The sequence below is a fragment of the Lynx canadensis genome, chromosome B3 (assembly GCF_007474595.2).
Source record: "Lynx canadensis isolate LIC74 chromosome B3, mLynCan4.pri.v2, whole genome shotgun sequence".
Classification (NCBI taxonomy): Eukaryota; Metazoa; Chordata; class Mammalia; order Carnivora; family Felidae; genus Lynx; species Lynx canadensis.
Genome location: NC_044308.2, coordinates 33,470,927 through 33,498,344, shown reverse-complemented (window position 1 = coordinate 33,498,344; position 27,418 = coordinate 33,470,927). Strand labels below are relative to the sequence as shown.

The 27,418-nt window shown below is 48.8% G+C and overlaps 1 protein-coding gene across 11 annotated transcripts in view; it reads right to left on the bottom strand.

Moving 5' to 3' along the window:
• The window catches only part of GRAMD2A (GRAM domain containing 2A), a 34,300-nt gene extending 7,812 nt beyond the window's left edge, over nt 1–26,488 (bottom strand). For 4 of the 11 annotated variants that reach the window (XM_032593600.1, XM_032593601.1, XM_032593602.1 and 1 more), the window contains exons 1-3: nt 26,444–26,488; nt 1,271–1,411; nt 1,080–1,172 (exon numbers count right to left, since the gene is read on the bottom strand). In XM_032593600.1, coding sequence (XP_032449491.1) covers nt 1,080–1,172; nt 1,271–1,411; nt 26,444–26,484 — 275 coding nt within the window. In that variant the 5' untranslated portion in view covers nt 26,485–26,488. Of the gene's footprint in view, nt 1–245; nt 358–1,079; nt 1,173–1,270; nt 1,412–6,125; nt 6,261–16,968; nt 17,064–26,443 lie in introns of those variants that run through there. The other 7 variants (XM_032593608.1, XM_032593609.1, XM_032593605.1 and 4 more) reach the window with 6 other exon arrangements.
• Nucleotides 26,489–27,418: the final 930 nt, after the last annotated feature.

Genomic DNA, 27,418 nt, shown 5'->3' with positions numbered 1-27,418 from the left:
GACCCTGCAGGCTACAAGCCCTCCTCCCAGACAGCTGTGGGCAGTGGCTCCCCAGGAGGTTCGCTCAGCCTGAGCCTCCGCCTCCTGGAGATGCTTAGGAGCCTCCCACCCCCAAGTGTCAAAAACCCTCTCCCACTTCTCTGGCCAAAGGATAAGCAGAGGAGAAGACCCAGGGATAAATGAGTAGGAGACACAAGGATGGGGACCAGCTTGGGGAATGGGTGAGGTGGAGATGTCAGACTCACAGCTCCGGGGCCTGGCTATGGGCCATGATCCCAGCAGGAATGCCCTTCTGGAAGCCTCCTCCGGCAGCCTGGAGCTCAGCAGACTCACCTGACCTGATGGAGGCTACCAAGGCTGAGGGAGAGGGGTGGTGCTGGAACGCAAACCTTTGCCCTGGCCAGGTTGGCCTGAGGACAGGTGGGCAGGGAGGAGGCTGGTAACCTGAGAAGCCTAGACTCTGCTAGGTCCCTGTGTGCTGGGACAGTCCCGGGAATGGGAGGAAGGGGCCGGGAGCAGCCTGTGCCCAAACTAACACCTGACGCAAGGTCCCCTTTCTAACTTTTCTTTAACCCTTTTGCCCCTTTCTTTTTTATTTTTTTTAAGTTTTTAAATTTACATGCCCGTTAGTGAGCACAGTGTACTGTTAGTTTCAGGTGTACAATACAGTGATTCAGCACTTCCATACATCCCCCGGTGCTCATCACAAACTGCACTCCTTAATCCCCATCACCTATTTCTCCCATCCCCCAGCCCCCTCTCCTCTGGGGCAAACTGATGTTTGTTCTCTGTAGTTAAGGGTTGGTGTCTTGGTTTGCCTCTCTCTTTCTTGGTCTCTCTCTTTTCTTCCCCCCTTGTTCGTTTGTTTTGTTTCTTAAATTCCACATATGAGTGAAATCATATGGTATTTGTCTTTCTCTGACTGACTTATTTTGGCTTAGCATAATATACCCTAGCTCCGTCTATGTCATTGCAAATGGCAAGATTTCATTATTTTTTATTTGCTCTGGTCTCTGAGGTCCTCCTGAGGGCTTCCACCCCTAATCGGTATGTATATTGACCAGTGGAAAGGGCCTCACCTGGAGTTCAGGGGTGCCTGAACCCTGGCTAGTTTCTCTGTGCAGGACACAGGGCTCTTCAGAGAAGCTGTCTTTCCATGCATCTGCTGGTTGCTAAGCAGAAACAGGCCTGGCATCAGGAAGGGTGGCTCTATGGGGACACCTTTCCCGACCAGCATCAACCATCCCCAGGGCAGCTCCTCCACCCCCACCCAAGACCAGCCATGCTGTTCAGGGTGAGGCTGAAGCTGTCAGAGTCCAGAGGCAGCAGCTCAGGCAGGAGTCCTGTGCTCCCTGATAGAAGGGACAATCTCACACGCCATCCTTCCTGCAGCCTGCAGATCAGTTTATTCCTGGGTGGGAAGGAAAATCAGCCTGCCTTAGTGGAGCACCAGGAGGTTAAGCCCTAGGCCCCACCCCGGAGAAAGCACATCCGGATGGAGGACTCTAAGACTGCTCATGGCTGAAACCATAGTGCCTGAGGTGCCAGGGAACATTACCATAAGCTCTCAGCGCAATCCTAGGATGCTAAGGAAGGATGCTGAGCACAGGAGGCCTTAGCAGAGCTGAGGATCTGGGGCCACTAATGATGTGGAGGGGCTCTAGTCAACCCACAAGTGACCATGGGCTGGGAGGGGAGGAGCAGCCCCACACCATGAAGTGGCTTTGGTGGCCTTCAGACAATCAGGGCACCTTGGCCCTGAGAGCCATACCTGTCTCAAAAATGTGCCAGAGAGAGGATCCTGGAGGGAGGAGACCACCATCTCCCTGGGCAAAGTGGGGCTCTCCAGTGGCTTTTGAATTCATGCCTCTACTAAACAGCTCCAAAGTATAGGGTTTCCCCCTTCCTGCCCCTCCAACACACAGGCTAGGAATCAATAAAACCTGAGCATTCAAACTAGCCCCAAACTCAATGGGCCCAGAAGCTGACCAGGAAGAGAAGGTGGCCAAGAAGCAGGGCCAAGGCAGGGCATCATGGTGGTCACAAACAGGAAACATGGTTCTGGGCAGATAAGGAGCTGGAACCCGAGGCCTGCAAATACCAACCCCTTGGTCCTTCTCAGCTTTGTCGTGGGCGCAAGTCAAGTTCTCTTCTTCAAGAACAGAGTTGGCTGAGATCTGCCAAAGACCCTTAGAGTCATTTAGTCTGACCCCCTAATATACTGGTAAAGAGTAGGAAACTGACCCCTGCCAAGGGACAGGCTGTACCTAGTATCACACAGTGAAGAGCCAGGTAACCTCACCCACAAAATCAGCCCATCCACAGCCATTGGCCTGGTGATTTCTGCCTCTGCCCTTAGTCTTCTGGAGAATTTTGGTAATACACATAACATATGTTTCCTGAATCTTGCAACGTGACAAGTTTTGCTAGTGATTTGACCCTGTTGACTCCCAAAGTTAATTTCTATATTTATTTGGTACCTTCATTTCATATTTCAAGAGGGTTTCCCCCCCTTTTGACTTTTGTTACTCTCATTACAGAAAATGTGAGAAAAACAAAATATGATGATCAAAATCACCAAGAAGCAAATGCCCTTAAAACATCACCCAAAGAAAAGATTTATGCATAATATAGAATTCATGTAAGTAGAAGTATACATTATAATATGTACTGTTCTACTTTTGTTGCTTAACATGATTTCATGAGAAATTCCCCATGTCACTGTCCATGGCTGAGACAGAGTCTCAGAAGTGAGATTAGTGGGTGGAGAATGCTCATTTCCTGGGCTCTTTAGACTCACTCCCAAAGTGCTTCCATATGTTTTACTGGTGACCACAGCCATCAGCACTACATGAGGGTACCGGCTTACCTACATCTGGGCTACATCCACTGGCTAGTATCTTTTTCTCACTTTTGCAAGTTTGATACATGGAAGTATGCTATTTTCATTTCTATTTCTGCTTCCTGATAGGTTGAACAATATTTCCCATATATACCATTAACCACCAGAATTTCATCTGTGAATTGTCTGTGAGGGTCTTTACGTTTTTCTTATTGATTTGTATTAAATTTTTTTTGAGAATATTAACTCCTTAATTTCTCATTTTTGCCAACATCTCCCCCAGTTTGTCATTTGCCTTTTAGTTTTGTCTGTGGTACTATTCAGTTTTTGTGTGGCAAATTCCATCTATGTCTTCTATCTCTTGATTCCTCACTTGGTTTGAGTGCTTTGGTTGGAGAGGCCCCCTGAGGTAGAGACTGTACAAGTCAAGCCACTGAGTCCTTGGGGAGCTTAGACCCTGCCGCTTATGAGCATACTGGGCCACAAGGAAAGAGAAGGAAATGGGGCCCGCTCTAAGGAGCACACTCTAACCTGGAGGCCCAGGGGTAGAGTGAAACCCCAGAAGGACTTTGGCCATGGTCACAGAGCAGGGAGCCTGTCATTCAGGCATGGGAAGGGTGATTCGAGCTATCAGGGCTGCAGGAGCCCAGAAGGCAGACAGAGTGAGAGTCACAGAAAGGCTCCTAGAGAAAAGGAATCCAAACCCTACCACCTGGGTAAGACTGTCATCCTGCAAAAGTTCCATATCTAACTTTGCGTTCATGATCATTCCTCTGCATGGCCTTCTAAACTGAACTCATCCTTAGGTCCAGTGTGTCTTGCTCAGGGACGGGAGCCGCCCTCGGCCCTCCCCCAACCTACGTGAGGAGCACCCGCTGCAGACACTCACAACACCCCAATCCTGGCCTCCCTCTTAGCACTTTTCACACTGGGCAGTGCTGGAATGCTCATCTCCGGGAGCTCCAAGATGCCAGGGACTCTGCCTCCTCCCTCCCTGAAGGTCACAAGCTGGGTGAAAGGCAGCATGCAGCAGGCACAACGCGATATGTTTGAGGAATGAAGTGTGGGGTCAGTAAGCAAGGCTGGAGGAGAGACGGACCATGAGGAAAAACAAAAGAAGGCGGTTTGCACTCGCTCTCCCACAGCATCTCAGGAAGAAAAGAACAGTGGTAAACACAGTCACTGGGGGTGGGGGAAATGACTTTCAAGTATCTTTAAACTTAAAAGCAACTCCTTTATGCATGATGAACAAGATGGTTACAAGCCATTCCCACCTGTCCATCTGTTCAGGCCAGTCCCTCCTGGTCTGTCCTCATAATGCTCTTGATACAGAGACTCTGCCTGTGCCGAATGCATGGTTTGCAAAACTATCAAGTCAGATTTTCTTTTTTTTTTTTTTTTTTTTTTTTTAAAACTTTTTTTTTTTTTTTTTTAAATTTTTTTTCAACGCTTTTTATTTATTTTTGGGACAGAGCGAGACAGAGCATGAACGGGGGAGGGGCAGAGAGAGAGGGAGACACAGAATCGGAAACAGGCTCCAGGCTCTGAGCCGTCAGCCCAGAGCCCGACGCGGGGCTCGAACTCACGGACCGCGAGATCGTGACCTGGCTGAAGTCGGACGCTTAACCGACTGCGCCACCCAGGCGGCCCCTCAAGTCAGATTTTCTACGAATTAGTCTACAGTATTCTAGGTGAGTAAAAATAAAGAAATGGGAGCAAAATCAGATACAAGGGTGGGTCTGGGGCAGAGTGGTCACCACAGAACCAATAAGTGGGGAGCACCCAAGGACCAACTGGGCCCTGCTGCACAAGGTCAGGAAGGAGGCCTTCAAGAGCAGAAAGCGGGAGAATGGGGACCAGCCTGGGTTGCCCCCACTCTCCTGGCAGCCTCTGTGCATTCCCACACAGACCTCCTCAAGCCAGTTGCCCCTACTCTGTGGGGTGTGAACTAAACCCCTTGCCCATCAAGTCCCACTCCTACCCCCACCTGCAGACTGTGGGGTAGTATCAGGGGTCCTCAAAGCCATGTCTGTTTTTTCCATCAGAGCCACAAAAAATATTCTTGTTATCAAGGGGAGGCAGCAGGGGAGGCCCAATATTTTTGGACATTAGAGGAGGTAAGAAAAGGTTGGGGAACTCCTCAGATGAGTCCCTTTCGCCCTGCTGAGCCTGAGCCCAGGGCAGGATGCCTCTCCAGAGGACACAACAGCTGCTTGCCCTACTGCAAGCCTTCATTCCCTCTCCAAATACTCACTGAGCTTATCACACCAGGAGTCCAGGGTGCAGCCTGCCACTCGGGGCTGCTGAAAGAGCAGGGGGGCGGAGCTAGCACTGGGGATGTCAGCAGAGGAGCCAGGCCAGTCAAGAAAGGGGGGGGGGGGGACAACAGAGAGGGGTAGGAGAGGGAGAGAGAGACAATAAGGAGGGAACCCAGAGGTCCAAGAGTCGAGCTGCCTCCTGCAGAAACTCAGGACCAGGCCTCACAGGACACCTGACATGTGTACACTCTGCTCTGGAAGCTTCCTCCAGCTCAGAATACACCCACCAGGCAGATGCTCCCAAATCGAAATCTCTAAATCTCTAACCTTGACACCTCCTCTCCTCCTGAGCTTCAGCCATCTGGATGTATCCATCAAGGTGAGCTCAGTGTCATCCCCCAAATCCTGCTTCCTTCTGAGCACCCAATATCCCTGAAAGCTCCTCCATCCATGGTTGCCCAAGGCAGAAGCCTCACCTCCTTCTCCTACCCACCCCCCCCCCACAGCACTCAATCCCCAAAGGCCCAAGAGCCTTCCCCCTGAACCTATGACACCAGGACACCACCTACTCCATTCCTGCTGCACCTGCCAGCCCTGATCACCATCATCCTCTCCCTGATGTTGGCAGAAGCCTCCTCACCATGCCTGGCCCTCCCCCACATCGGCACCACCAGCAGAGCCACCTGGGGCCCAGAACTGATCCTGCCACTCTGCTGCTGACCTTACCTCCCTCATGCCTCCTCAGCTGGCCTTCCTGAGCTTCCTGCTTCCCTTCCCAGCCTCACTCCTGAGGCTCACCTGAGCCCAGCTTCCTTGTTGCCACAGCCCTCTGCACCTGCACATCCTCCCTACCTGCAATTCCTTCCCATGCTTGTCTACCTGGAGAATTCCACTTATCTTTCAAGTCCCAGTTCAAATGTCACCTCCTCTGTGAAGCCCTCCCTGGTCTCCCCCCTGCAGAGCTGGTCAGTCCTCCTCTGTGGTCCCCTGTCCCCTCTGTCCTGCTGTGCTGTCCCAGCACTTACCACACCAGACTGTGCTTGTCTGTTTACACATCCAGCTGCCCCCAGTGGCCTCTGAGCTCCACCAGGGGTGTGTCTTATACATCTCTGTATCCCCAGCACACAGCAGGCACCCAGTGTTTGCTACTGTGAGGGACAGACAGAGAAAGAGAGATGGTGACACTCCAAGAGGGAAGAGGGGAGGGATAAATCAAGGCAGTAGAAGGGAAAGGCACATAGAATGGAGCAATGGGGTCACCTGTAGACCGGTCCCTTCCAGGAGCCTTGCCCGTGAAGCAGGCAGTCAGCACTGACCCAGCACCACCAGGCACTCAGTCCATGCTGGCTGACTGATCAAAGGGGGAGCTCGGGTGGGAGGCAGAGACAAAAGAAAAAGGATAAAGTGGCTCGGAAGGGATGCAATGTGGTATTTGGGGAAAGCACAAGCCGGACCCCTCAGGCCTCCACTGCTGTGTTCACTGGACTGGCATGCTCCTGGACTGTCCTGTGCCCACACTCCAGCCTCCCTAGCCCCAGGGGAAACCTCCTTTCAGGCTCCTCCAAGCCTGGCAGGAGCAGCACCCAGGCCATGCTGAAGCAGAAAGCCAGGCTGGGTCTGCAAGGTCACAGGCGGGTCCCCTGGGACAACTTGGGGGAGTCTCCCCGTTGACTTCTCATGGACATTTGAGATACTAGAGCATCACGTGGGACCTGCCAGCCCTTCTCAAGGCCGGGCCCAGCAACAGCTCCACCCCTTCAGCAGCTGGCCAGGACGCTGGGCCCCGTAACCTCCGAGAAGAGAGTTCCTCCAAACAAAAAACACACCTTAGCAACACATTCCTGAAAACACAAACCCACAGACCACAAAGATGGCCCATCTCTACCTTGACCTCTTGCTTAGCACACAGCTCACCACCTTCGTCATGGAGAAGAGAGACCATCCGGTCAAGTCTAATGTGCAGCCTGTTGAGTACACATTAGCATCACATGTAGAGCTTTTTTTTTTTTTTAATGTTTATTTATTTTTGAGACAGAGAGAGACAGAGCATGAATGGGGGAGGGTCAGAGAGAGGGAGACACAGAATCTGAAAAAGGCTCCAGGCTCTGAGCTGTCAGCACAGAGCCTGACGCAGGGCTCGAACTCACGGACTGCGAGATCATGACCTGAGCTGAAGTAGGACGTTTAACCGACTGAGCCACCCAGGCGCCCCAACATGTAGAGCTTTTTAAGAAAACAAACAAAAAAATGAAAATGGCCTGAGCCCTGTCTCAGACCAATTAAATCAGAGTCTCTGGGGGTAGCATGTAGTAGCTATATATTTTCAACTTCTTATTGAAGTATAGTTTACATAGAAAAGGAGAGATGCCTGAGTGGCTAATGTCTGACTCTTGATTTCGGCTCAGGTCATGATCTCACAGTTTGTGAGATTGAGCCCCACGTCAGGCTCTGGGCTGACAGCTCAGAGCCTGCTTGGGGTTCTCTCTCTGTCCCTCCCCTGCTTGCACTCTCTCTCTCTCTCCCTCTCTCTCTCTCTCTCTCACACACACACACACACACAAACACTAAATAAACTTAAAAAAAAAAAAGAGTACATAAAATAAATGTACAATTCAATGCATTTCACAAATGAACACACTTGGAAACCAGCCCCCAGAAGCCCCTCCTGCCTCTTTCAGTCTCACCACCACCCCCAACCTGCCACCCACAACCCACAACCCACAAGAATAACCATCACCCTGGTTTCCACAGCACAGGTTGCCTCTGCCTCTGCCTCTTCTTTGTGGACTTTCTATGAACGGAATCATACCATACATACCCTTTTATGTGGCTCCTTTTACTCAGCAATGCATCTGTGGGATTCGTCCACAGTGTTGTGTGTAGCTATTAATTGTGCATTTTCACCAATGTTTAGAATTCCATTACACGGACATACTACAACTTATTCATTTTACTATAGATGGGCATCTGGGAAATTTCCAGTTTTTGCGTGTTATGAAAGTGTGGCCAGGAACATTCCAGCACCTGTAGTGTGGACACAAGTATTCATTTCTATGGGCAAACACTTAGGATTTGAATTGCTGGGTCATAAGTTAGGCATACGTTCAGTTTCAGGCTTTTAAAAGATCTCAGGTGATTTTATTAAAAAAATTTTTTTTAATGTTTGTTTATTTTTGACAGAGAGAGAGAGAGAGAGAGAGAGAGAGAGAGACAGCATGAGTGGGGGAGGGGCAGAGAGAGAGGGAGACACAGAATCTGAAGTAGGCTCCAGGCTCAGCACAGAGCCCGATGTGGGGCTTGAACCCACAAACTGTGAGATCATGAGCTAAGCTGAAGTTGGACACTTAACCGTATGAGCCACTCAGGCACCCCTCGGGTGATTTTAAACATGCAGCCAGTGTTAAGAAACTGCTGTGCATGAATCCTGCCCCCACTTCTCTCCTTTTTTTGTGGCTCAGAGGGAGAAGCATGGCTCCTGGAATTCAGGGCCAATCCTCTTGCCTGGGCTCTGGATCTAGGGCCCTGACCCTCCTATGCCTTCACCCTGCCCCTCTAAAGTTCCAGGAACACCCTTGGCAAGACAGGAATCACATTGTTAATAGAGATTTCCTTCATCTGTTAAGGTCACAGAGCACATTTACTAGCTCGTGCCAAGGAAGTAAGAGCAGCTTTCCGTGCGGCAGAGGCTGGCTCTGTGTCCTTCCCGAAAGCCTCCCTACGTCCTCCCGGGGCCACAGTCCTGACACACAGCCCAGAAACCAGTTGACAAGAGCTCTGCCGAAAGGAAACTGGAATAATGTCAATAGAGTCAGGCTTATCATCAGTCCTCCAAAACTTGAAGATAGGGTGTCTGGATGGCTCAGTCGGTTAAGCAGCCGACGACTCTTGATTTCGGTTCAGGTCATGATCTCATGGTGGGTTTGTGAGTTTGACCCCGGAGTCAGGCTCTGCTCTCACAGTGCCGAGCCTGCTTCATATCCTCTGTCTCCCTCTCTCTGCCCCCCCTCCCCCACTCACATTCTTTCTCTCTCTTCTCTCTCTCAAAAATAAATAAATGTTGAAAAAATTATTTTTAAAAAATAAATAAAACTTGGGGCACATAGGTGGCTCAGTTGGTCCAGCATCCAACTCTTGATTTCGGCTCAGGTCATGATCTTGCGGTTCGTGAGTTTGAGCCCTGCATCGGACTCTACGCTGATGGTGAGGAGCCTGCTTGGGATTCTGTCTCTCCCTCTCTCTCTGCCGCTCCCGAGTTCATGCCCTCTCTCTCTCACTCAAAACAAATAATACATTTTAAAAATAAATAAAATGAAGATAAAAGGTAATTTTTTGCAAAAATAATTCTGTTATTTTTACACAGAAGCTGCCTCTCACTTTATTTTCTAAGCAAATATTCCTTATGTAGGACCACTGCTTTGCTGTCTCTGCTGACAAGAAATGGGAAAGACTCCTGAGTGTAAGGGGGTGGCGTTCAGTGAATTGGGGGCCACACACTGGGTCCCAATCCAGTTGTCCCACTCAGCAGCCCTGGCCAAGGACTCAGGAGGGACGGGCACCCAGCGCAGGCACAAACCCTGCCTACCACGGGCAGGTCTGAGAACACCTGGGTCAGCAATGTGCTTAGCTCCCTTTTACTCACTGTGGCAACTTTGAAATGAAAGGGGATGTGGAGGGCCAGGCATCCTGCTTCCCAAGATGCCACAGTCTGTACCAAATGACCCTGGCTGCCACCAGCAGAACCATGGTGTGCTCTAGACCCCACAAAGCCATCTGTAAGCTGACCAGCAGCCTCTTTGGAGGAAAAGATGAACTTTGGCCCATACGATTCCATTTCTAATGGATCCCAATGGGGACATAAGAGATGGGAGGTGTGCAGCCAGAAGCAGTAAACGGGCAGGAGGGGGTATACTGCAGGGACCCTGGAGCAGAACCTTCGGGTGCCCCTGGAGCTGGGTCTAGAACAAGGGAAGAGGGAGCAAGAGCAGAGACCAGCAGGGGTGCATGGGCTGGGAGAGAGCAAAGAAGTCTGCCCCCCTTTCAGCCCATTAATTTTCACTTCTGCAGCCGGTGCCCCAGCACTGCCTCTCCTGAAGTTTCTCCAGTAGACAGGGAAAAGGGGAGACCTGAAGGGGGTCTCTTGCGCTGAGATGGCCATGCAGGGGCCCCTCTGAGAAGTAGGATTCCCTAGACCAGAACCCTTCCCCCCCCCCCCCCCTCTCCAAGCCTTTATCTTCTCTGCTCAAAGAACCAAACAAACTGGGAGAGCTAGTTTTCAGGAGGAGATATGAGCTAGCATAGCCCTCTGGGGGTGGCTGCATCCAGCCTGAACAAGGACCCCTTTGAGCTCTGGTGCCTACAAGAACTCCTACCTACAGGGATCGCAGAACCCTCTGGGCGCTCCACCCAGTGGGAGCTGGGAGGGCCAAGAGCAAGGCTGGCTCTATCTCCCACTCTTGGCAGCCAAGATGCTGCCCACTGCCCAGGTCTCTCTGTGGAGCCCAGAGCTAGTTAGCCAAGCCCTAATTAGAGGTTAAATGGTTAAAGGGCTCCAATCCCACTCTTCCCTGCTCCTAGAACTCTCCCCCATGGCGTGGGCTCTCCCAGCACACTAGAAAGGCCCAGGTCCTTACAGGGATGGAATTCAGGATCAAAGTGCTCAGGCTGACTCCTCTTGGGCATTCAGGAGGAGTGCTAATGAGCTGCCCTCCCAGCTCTGCCTGGGTCCTGCTTAGCTAATCTGCTCCTGCCCAAGATGGAGACCCTCTCTCTCTCATCCCCCAACACTTCCCTGAAGCCTAGCCAGCTGGTAGGCTGGGAGAGCAGACCCCTCCCACCTTGTCTCCACTCGCCGCCGTCTGCTCAGGTATCTTCACTGTTGTATCGCCTGTTTATGTGGTTGTCTCCCCACTAGACTATCTTTCTTATTCATCTCTCACCCTGGGGCCACACACAGCTTCAGGCATACAGTAAGTGCTCAATAACTGTGTACTGAATAAACAAACACTCCCTGCTGAAAAGCTCCTTTGTGTAGTTTGTTCAGCCACACTGGGACCTTGGAACACAAACACAAGAGCTGGAGTGAGAGCAAGTCACTTGAGTTTGCTTCTGGCTGCCCTTGACCTCCTAGGTGGCCTCCAGTCCCCTTCCTCTGGGTCTGCTCCCCTATAAAATGGGGAAAATCCCCTTGCTGACCTGAAAATCTTCAGGGCTGCTGTGGGGATCTGAGAGGTCACGGCCTAGCCCCAAGGAGGGGACTGGTCCTCACAGCCTTGTCCACTGAGCCTCCAACCCCCTGCCAGCCCCACTAAGAGCTCTGCATCCCGTCATGTCCCTTGAAGGATGTCAAGAGGTGTAGCTGCAGAGACGGTGCACTGCCAGGCCCCAAACTGCACCCTGAAGCTCCACACACGTTCTGCATGACTGAATCTTTTCCTTGGGACTTCAGCCAGAGAGCCTCCAAGGGCAGGGCCCTCTTTGCACCTGGGCCACACCCAATAACTGCTCCCACCGGGGGGGGGGGGGGGGGGGGGGGGGGGGGAGGGGCTGGGGAGAGGGGTTGGGGGGCAGTGCTGGAGGCTCTCTCACAACTCAGGCCCAACCCTGTTCAGCATCCCCCCCCCACCCTCCTTCCACCAAAGGTTTGAGGCCAGGAGTTGCTGCCCCCTTCCTGGCCAGAGCTCAAAGGCCTACAGAGTAAGAACAGTCACCAGGGAGACATACGGGACAAACAGCTAAAACACGGAAGCTTTGCTCCTGGGAATGTCCAGTTTCTCATGAAACCCAGGCCACCATGGAGCAAGCAGTTGGTTCTGCAGAGAGTAATCTGCCTGTAGCTGGCCTCATCCCATAGTGCCCACTGCTATAGCAGCATCTGTTTGAGCTGGCATCCCTGGACCTGGTCACAGACCACTTTTTCTGGGCCAGCCAGTTAGGGCCTGGCCATTTCCAGACAAGAAGCTGGTCATTCAGGTCTAAAAACAGACTTGCATTCATTAAGAAACAGAGCACCCCTGTGCTCCTGGTGGCCACCCTCCGCCGGGCTTGCTGTGGGAGGGCCCACAGGCAGCCTCAGCTGCTCAGACGCCCCCACTCAAGGCTGCCAGGGGGCGTGGCTACCCTTGGGACAAGTCTGCTCTGTCCATCCATGGATGCCATCCAACGCACCCCATTCCAACCATCCTCACAGCCACCTCAGAATCCCTCTGGCTTTGTGCATCGTCCAGGCTCTTCTCAGGACACAGGCAGGTTTGAAGGAGTCTTAGGGTCCCGAAAGAGCCTGGGTTTGGGGGCAGAAAGAGAGTCAGGCCTAGAAGGACCTCTCACTGTTGAGGGGCCTTGGAGAAGCCACACTCTCTCTCTGGACCTAGTTACTCTCTACAAAGGGGCGATAAAGCCTCACCCCAGGAAGGCAAGCAAATGTTGTCTGAGGGAAAAACAAGCACAGCCAGGAACTGGGTGAACTGCAAATGGCCACTGACCCTTCTGTGATCAGAAGAACCCCTATCCTAGGAGAGGCTGGCAGGATAACAGTCCTCAAAGGCCACCAGCCTCTCTGCCTCACTCCTACAAACATCAATTAAATGTCTGCTATTCGCTCAGTTCTGTGTAAGTGCTGTGTATACTAAGAGGGATAAGGCAAGCTACTATCCCCAAAATGCCTGGTGGGAGAGGCAGACATGAAGCAAATATTTACATAAATCAATACATAATTATAACTGTGTAATATATGCTATAAAAGGAGGGCACAGCGTCCTAAGAGGACCTCTATCAGGGAGTCCAGACTCAATTGTGGAAAACAGGGAAGATTTCCCTAGGAAGCAGTAGCATTTTGAGCTGATAGCCAAAATGAGAGAGTGACAGAGGGGTCATTGTAGAGGGTTTATGATGGATGTGCAAAGGTCCTGAGGCCAGAGGTGTGTAACATGTATGAGGAACATAAACAGAGCCTTTGTGTCTGGAGGTGGAAGTACTGAAGTGGTGAGCAATGAAGCTGGAGAGGGTGGCAGGGCTAGATCATGCAGGGTCCTGTGGACCCCAGTAAGGGTTTCTATTATTTTCTTAAAAGCAACAGGGAATCAATAAAGGGATTTAAATGGGGAAATACACAATCAACTTTGTATCTTAAACAATCACTCTGAGGGGCACCTGGCTGGATAAGTCAGAAGAACATGTGACTGTTGATCTCAGGGTGGTGAGTCTGAGCCCCATGTAGGGTGCAGAGATTACTTAAATTAAAAAAAAAAAAAAAAAGTCACTCTGACACACAGATTTGCTTCAAAGTAACCCAAAGGAGGTGGGAAAGGGGGAGTAGAGGTGAATATTGATGAAAGAGGGACAATCTTCTGTTGATGGGTATTGTAGCTGGGTGATGGATACATGGGTATCCACCCTGCAATCTCTCCTTTTTTGTATATGTTGAAAATTTTCCGTGGAGACAAATCAGCTAGCAGACTGTATTCCAGCAGAGAGATGATGTCTCAGACTTGGTGGCAGTGGTGATGGAGGGCCAGGGATGGATTCAGGATATATATTTCCGAATAAAAATCAACCTGACTTGGTGATCCATTGGATATGGGGTATAAGGGAAAAAGTGCCAAATATTACTGTAGATTTCTGGCTTAAGCAAGTAGAATCCTACTCTGCCTTGCTAAGATGAAACAGGGAAAAATATTGTAAAAAGAGCATATTTGAAGGAAACAATCATGAGTTCAGTCTTGAAGATGTGTGAGAAACATGTAAGTGAAGATGTCAAGCTATACATGAGTAAGGAGCTCAGGAGAAAGGTCAAGACTAAAGGGATAAATTCCTGAGTTATCGGCCCATGAATGAATACAGGAGCTAGGAAGATCCCCCAGGGAAAGTGGATACACAAAGAAGAGAAGCTATCAACAAGGGTGCCAAAACCAAGTCAATAGGAGAAAAATTAGTCTCTTCAACAAACGGTGCTGGGACAACTGGATATTCACATGCAAAAGAATTAACATGGACCCCTATTGCACAGCATATAAAATAAGCTCAAAAATGTCAGAGCTAACACGAGACTTTTAAAAGAAAACAGGTGTTGGGGCACTGGGGTGGCTTAGTCAGTTAAGCGTCTTACTTTGGCTCAGGTCACGATCTCACGGTTCATGGGTTCAAGCCCCACGTGGGGCTCTGTCCTGACAGCTTAGAGCCTGGAGCCTGCTTCAGATTCTGTGTCTCCCTCTCTCTCTGCCCCTCCTCCACTTGCACTCTGTCTTTCTCTTTCAAAAATAAATAAAAACATTTAAAAAAAAAAGAAAACAAGTGTAAATCTTTGTGTTCTTTGATTAGGCAACCTTTTCCTAAGATATGACACAGAAAGCACAAGACAGAAGAAAAGATAAATTGAGCCTCACCAAAACTGCAAAATTTTGTGCAGCTAATGATATCAAGAAAGTGAAGACAACCCACAGAATGGGAGAAAACATTTGCAAGTCATGTATCTGGTAAGTGACTAATATCCAGAAAATTAAATAATTCCTACAATCTTGAAAATATTATACTAAGTGACATAAGCCAGTTACCAAAGACAAAACTATATGATTCCACTTATATGAAGCATCTAGAGTATCGAATTCAAAGAAACAGGAAGTGGAATGGTGGTTGCCAGGGGCTGGAGAGAGGGGAAGATGGAGAGGTATTTAATGGGTATCTCAGTTTTGCAAGATGAAAAAGTTCTGGAGACTGGTTGCACAACAATATGAATATGCTTAACACCTACTGAACTGCACAAATGCATTTACAAATGGTTAAGATGGTAAATCTTATGTTATGTGCTTTTCTTGACCACAATTAAAATAAATTTTTTAAAAAAGAACTCTTAAAATTGAACAATAAAGACAAATAACCCAACTAAAAATGGGCAAATATTTGAATAAACATTTTTCCAAAGGTGATGTCAAATGACGAAAAAGTACATGAAAAGATGCTCAACATCCTTAGCCATCAGGGAAATGCAAAATCAAGACCACAGTTAGATACCACCTCACACACACTAGGAGATCATAGTCGATATTAGATGTTGGTGAGGATGTGGAGAAATCGGAACCCTCATATGTTGCTGGTGGGAATGTGAAATGGAACAGCGGCTTTGGAAAACAGTTTGGTGGTTCCTCAAATGGTTAACCACAGAGTTACTATAGCACTCCCAGGTATACACCCTGAGAGAACTGAAAACATGTCCACACAAAATCTCATACAAGAATGCTCATAGCATTATGATAATTAGCCAAAAGATAGAAACAACCCAAATACCCATCAACTGATGAACAGATAAACTGTGGCAGAGCCACACAGTGGAATATTATGGAGCCATAAAAAGGAGTGAAGTATCGATACAAGCTGCAATCTGAATGAACCTTGAAAACATTCTGCTGTGTGGAGGTCCTCAGAAAATTAAAAATAGACCTACCCTATGACCCAGCAATAGCACTGCTAGGAATTTACCCAAGGGATACAGGAGTGCTGATGCATAGGGGCACCTGTACCCCAATGTTTATAGCAGAACTCTCAACAATAGCCAAATTATGGAAAGAGCCTAAATGTCCATCAACTGATGAATGGATAAAGAAATTGTGGTTTATATACACCATGGAATACTACGTGGCATTGAGAAAAAATGAAATATGGCCTTTTGTAGCAACGTGGATGGAACTGGACAGTGTGATGCTAAGTGAAATAAGCCATACAGAGAAAGACAGATACCATATGGTTTCACTCTTATGTGGATCCTGAGAAACTTAACAGAAACCCATGGGGGAGGGGAAGGAAAAAAAAAAGGTTAGAGTGGGAGAGAGCCAAAGCATAAGAGACTGTTAAAAACTGAGAACAAACTGAGGGTTGATGGGGGGTGGGAGGGAGGGGAGGGTGGGTGATGGGTACTGAGGAGGGCACCTTTTGGGATGAGCACTGGGTGTTGTATGGAAACCAATTTGACAATAAATTTCATATATTGACAAAAAAAAAAAAAAAGAAAGAAAACATTCTGCTAAGTGAAAGAAGCCGGTTACAAAAGTCCACGTACTGTTATGAATCCATGTACGGGAAATGTCGAGAACTGACAAATCCATAGAAACAGAAAGTAGATTAGTGGTTGCCAAGGTGCCGGGGGAAGGGGAAATGGGAAGTGACTAATGTGCACAGGGTTTTTTTGGGGTGATGAGACTGTTCTGGAATTAGACAGTGGATGTGCACAACTTGGTGAACACATTAAAAGCCACTGAATTGTACACTTTAAAAGCATGAATTTTATGGCATGGGAATTGCATCTCAAGGAGGGGGAGAGGGAGGAGATAAATCTGGGATCTGAAGAAGCACACTTAAAGACAGTGTGGAAGAGAGTGTCCCCGGGAGGAGGAGACTAGGAGAGAGTGAGCCAAGAGGTAGAAAGAAAGCCAGGGATAGAGGCTGTCAGTGGAGGCCGAAGGAGTGTTGTTTCAAAAGGAGGAATGGGAATCTGTGAAGTTTGCCGAGAGGCAAGGAGGAGGAAGAGTGAAGGCAGTCACTTCAGCAGCCGAGGACAAGATAGGTAACTCCCCAGGGACATCTTGACGGGGTAGTGGGGGTATGAATCCAGACTCGGGTGCTAAAGGCCTGCTCCTCCTTCCTCCCTCCCTCCCAGGGTGGTGACTGCATCCTAGGGATGTAGCATGAGGACAGGCCTGTGACTACAAGTGAGGATGTTGTTCCGCTCAGGTCAGATCCCGCCTTCCCACCAGTGAAAGACGGCAGAGACGCTGGAGGAGGGGAGGAGAAGGGATTGCACATCCCCCATCCTGGTGCCCTGGGCGGGGGGCTGCCGTGGCCCGCAACCTTCCTCCCGGGTCCACCCCTCCCCAGCACCCTCACCTGCTGCTCCTCCACCCCAGGCGAGAACCACTGGTCCATTACGGCGCCTGCCTCAGCAAGAGCTGAGAGGCCCAGGGTCACCCGGCGCCGCCGGAGGGCAGCCACACCCAGATTCCAGCCCCGGCACTTCGCGCCAGCTCCCCACGGCGGCGGCCTGGCGCCAGAGATCCCGCCTGCCGGCCAGACCCAACTTTTGAGGGAGCTGATGGGCCCTTGGGCGTAAGAGCAAACGCTTACACCGACCGGGGGGCGCTGCCGGGAGTGCAGCCGCTGCGCCGGCACCTCCTGGCCTCCCTGTCAAAGGATCCAGCGCCCCACCCGAGATCCCCCTCTTGGGTCGGTGACCGCGACGAAACTCGGCCGCTGGCCTGGATTTGGGACGCTCCGAAGCGGGGTCTGGCTGGTGCCCCGCTGCGGGCTCTGAACAACTCGGCTGTGCTGCCGCTAAGTGGGATTCCTGAGCGATGACCTAGTCTTAAGGAGCTTGCTGGGTCCTGGGACCTCTTCCTCTAGGGAGAACTTCAGATTGTCTAACTGGTGGAAATTCCCCCTAGGAATTCTGCTCTCGCCCCTATTATTCACCAGTGTTCTGGAGGTTCTAGCCATTGCACAAAGGCAAGAAAACATAAGAAAAGGTTTGGATACTAAAAAGAATTTAAATTTTTATTTAATTTTTTTTATTTTTTAATAAACTCTCTGCCCAACGTGGGGTTGAACTCACCATCTAGAAATAAAGACTTTCATGCTCCACCCACTTGGCCAGCCAGTCGCCCCCCTCAAAAAGAGAGAATTTTTATTTGAAAGATGGTAAGATAAACTGTCTTGAGGACACGTAATCAACTGGAAAAAAAAAAAAAAACATTAAGAAAGTGGCCCAGATATTCTTATACTTGGGGGCTGGACCAGGCAGAGCTGTGGTGGGAATAGACACATACTGAACTCTTATGGAGTTTATTATTCTATCCATTATTACAGGATGAACATAAAAGTCAATCATTTCTCTGTAGACCTACTATATATATATATATATATATATATATATATATATATAATAAAATACCCAAGAATAGGGGCACCTGGGTGGCTCAGTCGGTTGAGTGTCCAACTTCGGCTCAGGTCATGATCTCCTAGTTCGTGGGTTTGAGCCCTGCATCAGGCTCTGTGCTGACCGCTTGCTCAGAGCCTGGAGCCTGCTTCAGATTCTGTGTCTCCTTCTCTCTCTGCCCCTCCCCGCTCATGCTTTGTCTCACTGTTTCTCAAAAATAAATAAATGTAACAACAACAACAAAAAAAACCCAAGGGGCGCCTGGGTGGCTCAGTCGGTTGAGCGTCTGACTTCGGCTCAGGTTATGATCTCATGGTTTGTGAGTTCGAGTCCTCATCGGGCTCTGTGCTGACAGCTCTGAGCCTGGAGCCTGCTTCCGATTCTGGGTCTCCCACTCTCTCTCTGCCCTCTCCCGCTCATGCTGTCTCTCTCGTCTCTCAAAAATAAACAGTAAAAAAAAAAAAAAAAAAAAAAAAGAATAAACTTTTATTTATTTTTAATCTTTATTTATTTTTGAGAGAGAGACAGAGCATGAACAGGGGAATGGCAGAGAGAGAGGGGGACACAGAATCCAAAGCTCCAGGCTCTGAGCTGTCAGCACAGAGCCCGAAGTGGGGCTCGAACCCACTGACCACAAGATCATGACCTGAGCTGAAGTCGGATGCTTAACTGACTGAGCCACCCAGGTGCCCCCAAAATAACTTTTAAAATGTATGGGGCGCCTGGGTGGCTCAGTCGGTTAAGCGTCCGACTTCAGCTCAGGTCACGATCTCACGGTCCGTGAGTTTGAGCCCCGCGTCGGGCTCTGGGCTGATGGCTCAGAGCCTGGAGCCTGCTCCTGATTCTGTGTCTCCCTCTCTCTCTCTGCCCCTCCCCTGTTCATGCTCTGTCTCTCTCTGTCTCAAAAATAAATAAACGAAAAAAAAAAAAAAAATAAATAAAAAAAAATAAAATGTAGAAAGTCCAGGAGAAGAAAACAACAAACATTTTTTTTGAATGACATAAAATAAGACTTGCACGAAGAAAAAAAAAAAAGATGACTTGAATAAATGTTCTTGAGTGGGAAGATTCAAAGTTTTAAAGAAGCTAATTTATCTCTAATTTAATGCAAGGGCTTGCCTTACCAGATGTCAGAAGAAACTACAAAGCTAGAGCAATCAAAATACCATGCTTTTACTGGCTTAGGAAAGATTAACAGATCCCAACAGAGAGTCCTACCAGGGAGTCCAGAACATGATCTACAGGTATCTAAGAATTTAGTACATGATAAAGAAGGCATTTCAAGTAAGTAAGAGAAGAATGGATTGTCCAATAAATGGTATTGGGGCAATTGGCTATCTTACACAATTCACAAAAATAAATTCCAAGGAGATTAAACATCCAAATATTTTCTACACCAATAAAAGAAAAGGTACATACATTTATAAGTAGATACCCGTCAGACCCATAAACTCCACCTCTAACAATTTACTCTTAGGAAATAACTGGACACAAATTTAAATGTATAAGAATGTTCAATGAAGTGTAGTTAGAGGAAAAAAACAATAGGGCATGAAGAAGAAATTGTGGTTTATTCACGGAATGGAAGGCTATGTGACAATTAAAATGGTTTTTTTTTTAAGTTTATTTACTTATTTTGAGAGAGAAAGTGCAAGCGCACCAGTGGAAGGAGGAGCAGAGAGAGAGAGGGAGAGAGAGGGAGAGAGAGAGAGTCCCAGGCAGGCTCGGTGCCGTCACCTTGGAGCCTGACTTGTTGCTTGAACCCACCAACCACGAGGGCACGACCTGAGCCAAAACCAAGAGTCAGACATTTAACTGACTGAGCTACCCAGGCACCCCTTAAAATGATATTTATCCAGTTATTTATTAAAACTTATTTATTGGGGTGCCTGGGAGGCTCAGTTAGTTAAATGTCTGTCTCTTAATTTTGACTCAGGTCATGATCTCAGTTTGTGAGACTGAGCCCCCTGTTGGGCTCTGCGCTGACAGCATGGAACCTGCTTGGGATTCTCTCTTTCCCTCTCTCTCTTCCCCTCCCCCCTCCCCCTCTCTCTCAAAATAAATAAACTTTAAAAAACTTACTTATTAGGATCACCTGGGTGGCTCAGTTGGTTGAGTGTCCGACTTCAGCTCAGGTCACGATCTCACAGCTCATGGGTTCAAGTTCCACGTCAGGCCCTGTGCAGACAGCTCAGAGCCTGGAGCCTGCTTCAGATTCTGTGTCTCCCTCTCTCTCTACCCCTCCCCCGCTCACACTATCTCGGTCTCTCTCAAAAAAATAAATGTTAAAATGAACTTTGCCAAATCCCCACATGTGATAAAACTGCACAAAACTAAACGTACACACACACACACGAGTGCATGTAAAACTGGTGAAATCTGAATAAGGCCAATGGGTTCTGTCAATGTCAATTTTCTGCTTGTGTTATGGTGCTCTTGTTATGCAGGAAGTTACCACTGGAAGAAATTGGTGAAAGGTACATGAGACCATGTGAATCTACAATTATCACCAAGAATAAAGTTCATTTCAGAAAAATAAAGTTTGCACCTTTAAAAGGAAAACAGTGGGGCGCCTGGGTGGCTCAGTTGGTTAAGCGTCCGACTTCGGCTCAGGTCATGATCTCGCGGTCTGTGGGTTCGAGCCCCGCATCAGGCTCTGTGCTGACAGCTCAGAGCCTGGAGCCTGTTTCAGATTCTGTGTCTCCCTCTTTCTCTGACCCTCCCCTGTTCATGCTCTCTCTCTGTCTCAAAAATAAATGTTTTAAAAAAAATTTTTTAAAAGGAAAACAGACCAAGATTTCTCAAAGCTGGGACTGGATCATCAGAGGTGTGGTCTCAGATTCTCAAAGCTGGAAGCATTGCAGAGAAACTAATTTTTGGTGAGAACCTACTGTGTCTCAGGCCATTACACAGCCTGAGAACCTTGGAAGTGGGCCAGATATGACTCTGTTTTATGGATGAAGACAGGGAGGTTCAGAACCAGTAGTAATTCAGCAGTGGAGAAAGGATTTGAATTCAGGTCTTTGGCTCAGCCCCTTCCTATTATTCTATCACAGTGACTACATATCTGGGAATGACTTAAAAGAAAAAAGAAAACTATTCAGTGTTACCCATATCAAGAAACTGGGTATAAGGAAACAAATAGTCCAGTGAGTGAAAAAAAAAAAAAGGTAAAGTTGCAATCAGACACAAGGAATTTAAAATGTGTACCTACATGTGAATATCATCCATCAGGCATGTCATGCAGAAAGTTCTGCTGGAAAGTTCTTTTCAACACCCAAATGGTCCTCATTCTAACAAGTGATCCTTCACCAAGGAACAAACCTTTGTCATCTTAGTTTGGTAAAACTAGATCTCCACTGTAGGTGTGACCAGGGCAGAGACTAGGCCATGACCACTCCTAACCTCTCTTCTCCTGGGTCTCATATTACAAGACCCGTTAGCTGTCCCTACTTGCTACATTCATATGGGGCAAAATGGTTATTTCTAGTCCTCCCAAGTCTTCTTCCATCATTATGGGCCCCAGTGACAGTCTAATGGATCCTGGATTCCAGGCAAGGCTTGCCGGGAGGGTCTGTGAACTCCTGGGGTTTGGGGCAAAATTGTTGTGTCTGAACAAAGGGACATGTTTCTGGAAAGACAGCATTTCACTTTTATTACATTTTTAATGTAGCCTATGATTTTCAAAATGATAGGCAACATAACTTTAGTTTGATCAGCACCAAAATGTGTTGAAAATATAGACTCTGGGGCATCTGGGTGGCTCAGTTGGTTGAGCGACCAACTCTTGATTTTGGCTCAGGTCATGATCCCAGGGTCATGGGATTGAGCCCCACATCGGGCTCCTCACTGAGCATGAAGTCTGCTTGGGATTCTTCTCTCTCTCTCTCTCTCTCTCTCTCTCTCTCTCCCTCTGCCTCTCTCTCTCTCTCTCAAAAAAAAAAAAAAATATATATATATATATATATATATATATATATATAACTCATATATATTAAGTTTATCTATTTATTTTGAGACAGAGAGAGAGAAAATCCCAAGCAGGCCTCACACTATCAGCACAAAACCAGACACGGGGCTCAATCTCACAAATTGTGAGATCATGACCTGAGCCAAAATCAAGAGTCAGTCACTCAGTTCACTGAGCCCCCAGGTGCCCCTATAGTTATATTTTTTAAAGGCTTTATCTTTTATAGATACACACTGAAACAGTTGTAGATGAAATAATACCTTAGATTTGCTTCAAAATAATCTAGGAGTGAGAGAGGGGAAAGGTATATATGAAATAAGGTTGCCCCATAACCTGGTTAATTGTTGAAGCTGGGTGATGGGCGCATCCCTAATATATATATATATATATATATATATATATATAATATATATAACTATTTTTAAATAGCATTTTGTGTGGCCTGGGTTGGTATGGGCAGGTTTTGAGTAATCCAATTAATGTTAACACATAGTAGAAATATTTAAACTTTTTTCTACAGAAGAGAGAAAAAAAATCTGTATAATTGGTTACAGTTATTTGCTCAGGCATACTACCCACACTGCTGCTCCGACCCTAAGTCAGAGACAAAAGAGATGCCAATGAAATGACATACAGTATGATTTTGACAATTATTTAATATACCATTGATGTGCCATGTCAATCCGTTAGAAGGAAAAGAAATTCATGTTTGATTTAAACTAATTCTTTATGTGCTTCTTAGTTCAGATTAAAAAAGAAATAGTGCCAACCAGAAATTGACATCTGTTAAAAACAATTCACTATGTGGCAAATCATAAGAGACTCTTAAATACAGAGAACAAACTGAGGGTTGATGGAGGGTGGAGGAGAGGGGAAAATGGGTGTTGGGCATTGAGGAGGGCACTTGTTGGGATGAGCACTGGGTATTATATATAAGCCGATTTGACAATAAATTATATCAAAAAACCCCACAAAATACAAATATAAAATTAAATTAAATTAAAAATTCACTATGTGATTTTCCAGTGGATATTAGGGAACACTCTTTGTTTTGTTTTGTTTTCATTTTATTTCTTTGAGAGAGAGAGAGAGAGAGAGGGAGAGAGTGAGTGTGTGAGTGGGGAGGAGGAGCAGAAAGAGAATCCCAAGCAGGGTCCATGCTCAGCCAGGAGCTCGATGTGGGGCTGGATCCCACAACCCTGGGATCATGACCTGAGCCATGATCTGAGCGGAAATCAAGAGTTGAACACTCAACTGACTGAGCCACCCAGGTAGCCCACAAGAAAACACTCTCTTAGGACTAGGACTTGAAGAGTATATTAATAACCTCCGTGGGTTATTAGTAGGATTTTTTTAGGGTTTATTTATTTATTTATTTTGAGAAAGAGCGAGCATGGGAGAGGCAGAGAGAGAAGGAAAGAGAGAATCCCAAGCAGGATCCTTGCTGTCAGCACAGAGCCCAATGCAGGGTTTCAATCCCACCAACTGTGAGATCATGACCTGAGCCCAAATCAAGAGTTGGCTGCTTAACCGACTGAACCACCCAGGTGCCCTAACCTCCATGGGTTATTAAAATTCCAGTCCTTGGGGCGCCTGGGTGGCACAGTCGGTTAAGCGTCCGACTTCAGCCAGGTCACGATCTTGCGGTCCGTGAGTTCGAGCCCCGCGTCAGGCTCTGGGCTGATGGCTCAGAGCCTGGAGCCTGTTTCTGATTCTGTGTCTCCCTCTCTCTCTGCCCCTCCCCCATTCATGCTCTGTCTCTCTCTGTCCCAAAAATAAATAAACGTTGAAAAAATTAAAAAAAAAAAAATTCCAGTCCTAATTTATGACCAAGCATTTCTAAACCAATAAAAATGTTTAGCTGTGGTAGGGAGAAGGGAGGAACCAGTGTACCCTGTAGAGGCTTATATTCTTAGGGAAAAAAGCCTTCCTTCTGGAATCTGTGCTGTAGCAGGTAGGTACTCCTTGGGGTGTGTGGGGGGGGGGGTATGCAGGGAAGGGGGCGTAGTTACTTCTTATCATACAGGAAACTCCATTCCCAGGGGCTTCTGCCCTCCCCTCCTCCTTCCTTTCCCATATTAGTAAATACTTGGGGGATTAATCAAAGCTTCAAAGGTTGGTGATAACAGGTGGTGACAGCTTGATGCCCTGCAACCCAGGTGAATAGCAGCACAGTGGCCAAGCCTGACTTCATGCCAAACTTACACTTGGCACCAGAGACGGCTGCAGAATTGTAGGGCTTATTTTCACTTTTTAAGAAAAGAGAAAAGCAAGTTATTTTCTGGTGTCCAAACTCAGACACGGGACAACAAAGTGGAATGCTGTACCATTTTTTATTTCATGGGCTCTTGCGTGTGTGTGTAGGTGTGTGTGTGTGTTTATTAAGTAAGTTCTAAGCCCAACATGGGGCTTCAACTCATGACGGAGATCAAGAGTCACATGCTCCATAGGTAGTCATAGCAAAGAAGAAATTATGTGAAGACATAACATACCTCTGGAAATTGAGGGGAAATTGAGGTTAATTAGCAGAACCACTGAATGACAGCATAGAGAAGGCTCTCAGGGAGCCTACAGTCCAATCTCCTTACCTTATGATGATAGCAAAGCAGACCCAGAGAAGGGGTCTGACTTTTCCCCAAGTATTAGCAAAATAGGAACAGCGTGAGGCTTAGAACTCACTTCTGATTCCCAGAGCAAGAGTCTTCATGCTGGTCTGATAAATATGGTATGTGGCATTCAGGGGCCAAAGCTACAGCTTAACCACGTTAAGGATGGGGTGGAGCCACCCAAGTAGGCACTGGGAAGAGCTTCAGGGAGGATGGCTGGCATAAACCCGTCTCAGGTACTGCTGACTTTCAACCTCAGGTTGGTTATCTTAGGTGGATGAATTGGCACACAGGTCTTTCTGGTCTGCATTAAGCCTTTTGAGGACTTGCCCAAGTTCAGAAACTTGAAAGTAACCTGTAACATCAAGGCATGGATCGGGCCCAGGCTGTTGCCTCTAGGGTATTCAGAAATTTCTCCCTAAGGCAAGTCAGGAAGAACTTGGATTTGGTCCCAACAGAAACTCTCCTGAAGCTCAGTGGCAGCGTCTGTCAGGTTTGCTCCCAGACCTGCCCATTTGCCCCAGAGATGCTCACTGCTGATGTGGCCTTGTTGAACTGTAACCTCAAACCTAAGAGTGTCTATCAGCATGGACTGGATTCTAGCCACCATAATCAGAGGACTGTGGAGGGAGGTATATTGGCCCCTCACTGCAGGGTGGGAGGGACACCCTCTACTCCACCTCTCCCTGCAACCCCACAAATCTTTGAAAGAAGCTGGACTTCAGAGCCAGCTAGAGGTGTACATGGGACAAAGACATCACAGATTGTCAGGGTGCTCTCTTATTCTCTAGGAACCTGATCCCTGCAAGGATGGGGCACCCTTAAACAATCATGAGGACAGGGGAGACAGCAAAGCAAATAAGGGCAAATTACAGCTGGGTAGAGACGCATCAACCTCTGAAAACAGGACGGAGGGAGCCCCAAAGCATTCAGCCAGTTCCAAAAATCTGTGTGGGGTGGGCACAGGATTCACACATTCACCCTTCCCCCCATTGCTAGCTGGCCAGGGAAGTCAGACTGTCCTTCAGAGCTCAGATTGTGGGGCTTGGGACCTGGGCAAGGGCAGGAACTTACAGCTTCATTCACTGCCTCTGTCTTCCCTAAATAATCTCAGCCCGCAGCACCCCAAGACCTCCAGGGGCAGAGGCCACAATTCTTGCTGTCACCTGAAACGCCATCCCCAGCCTGCCCAGCCTCCTTGCTCCTTCCCCAGCTGCAAGAACTTTCCTTCCTCCCAAAGCGACTTTGGATCAGATCTCCAGGCTAAGAGACCGGCCCCAGCGCGCCTGGCGCACGGGTGCGGCCGAGTCGTGCTGGGACAGCTCCACGCTGCCGCCTGGACCGCCTCGGGCCATTACAATTGCAGACCAGGCTGGGAAAGGAGAGAGGCTGACCCCTCCGAGGGTCAGCAGGGAAGCACCAGACTTTGGGTGAGGGGCAGTCAGGACTAGGGAATCGATCTGGCTGGGGAATGAATGAATGAGTAAATGAATGAACGAACACACGAATGAATGAATAGCTATGGTGTCGGAGACGCGGTAAGAGGCGTCCCAAGGAGGGTGCCTTCCACCATCCTGATGCCACCGGGACTTCGCTCATCCCCCAGGTACGGAGCGCAGACAGCAGGGCCATCTGTCCCCTAGCCAACACCTCGCAGCCCCCCGGAGGCGCCCGGGCCCGCGCAGCGCAGCTCAGGAGAGGAGCCCAAATTCCGGTGGCCGGGAAGTGCCTGCCCCGCGGGAAGAAGGCACCCAGGCGCGGGGGCTCCCCACGGGCGCTTCGCCCCGCGGGGAAGCGTTCCCTCGCGGCGGTCCCCGGAGCCCCGAGCCCAGCCCGCTGGACGCAGCCCCTTACCTGCCCGCCTCGGCGGCCTCACCCCGGCTCAGTGCGGTCATCGCGGCGCCTCCAGCGAGCGCCGGGGACCGCGCGGCCAGATCCGGCGCCTGCCTGCCCGCCTCCGCCCCGAGGGCCCGCCTCCGCCCGCCCATTGGCTGTTGGGCGGGACCGCCCCGCCCATTGGCCGTTACTCCCTCCTGAACGCCGCGAGCTTTGCGCAGATTCTAAGGCTCCCACTTCCCGACCTGCAAGTCTCGGTGGCCAGGCCTCGGTTTGCACCTTCTGCTCCTCAGAGCGCAGGCCTTGGGTCCCCTCCAGGCTCTTCCTCTTCAGCCCTACCCGTCTCGGAGCTCGGTGCCCTCTGCAGCAACCTCCTCCCGACCTCCTCCAAACCCTCCCGACTCTGAGCTCCAGGGCAGGTTTCAGCGTCTCCCCACAGCAGCTAAGGGACAGGAGTAGGGAACGAGGTATTTTGAACTGTTTGAACCGCATAGTCGGGCAGTCAGGGAGCTTTCATGCTTTTCCCAGAGTTGGGTCCCACGGAGGGACTGAAGATGGCCAGAAATCAAGTGGGGAAGCAAGACAGAGCGGGGCGATGTGACAGTTACCTGGGCCTTGGGAATGGGGCCAAAGCCCTATCCCATCTTACCTGGCCTGCAGCACCCTTCCCTCCTCCCACTAGGTAGGGCTTCGTTCTTAGAAGTGGTCTGGAGGGGTAAGATTCAATCCCATTTCCAAACCCGTCTCCACCCCTCGGTGCTTTGTCAAGGGGGTAAGACATTGGTAAACAGAAGGGGACAAAGGGAACCCAGAGGTAAATATTCCGGAAACTAGGAGCCGTAGCTGGTGTCTTCCTACAGTACCCTTACATTAGAGGCCTCTGCTGCACAAGACATAAGGGGAGGTGCAGGGCAATGGCCACATCACTCAGTTTACCCACCAGAGCAGGAGGGAGGGGCCCTTGTTGCTGCCCTCTCCTCTTTGGTCCAAATA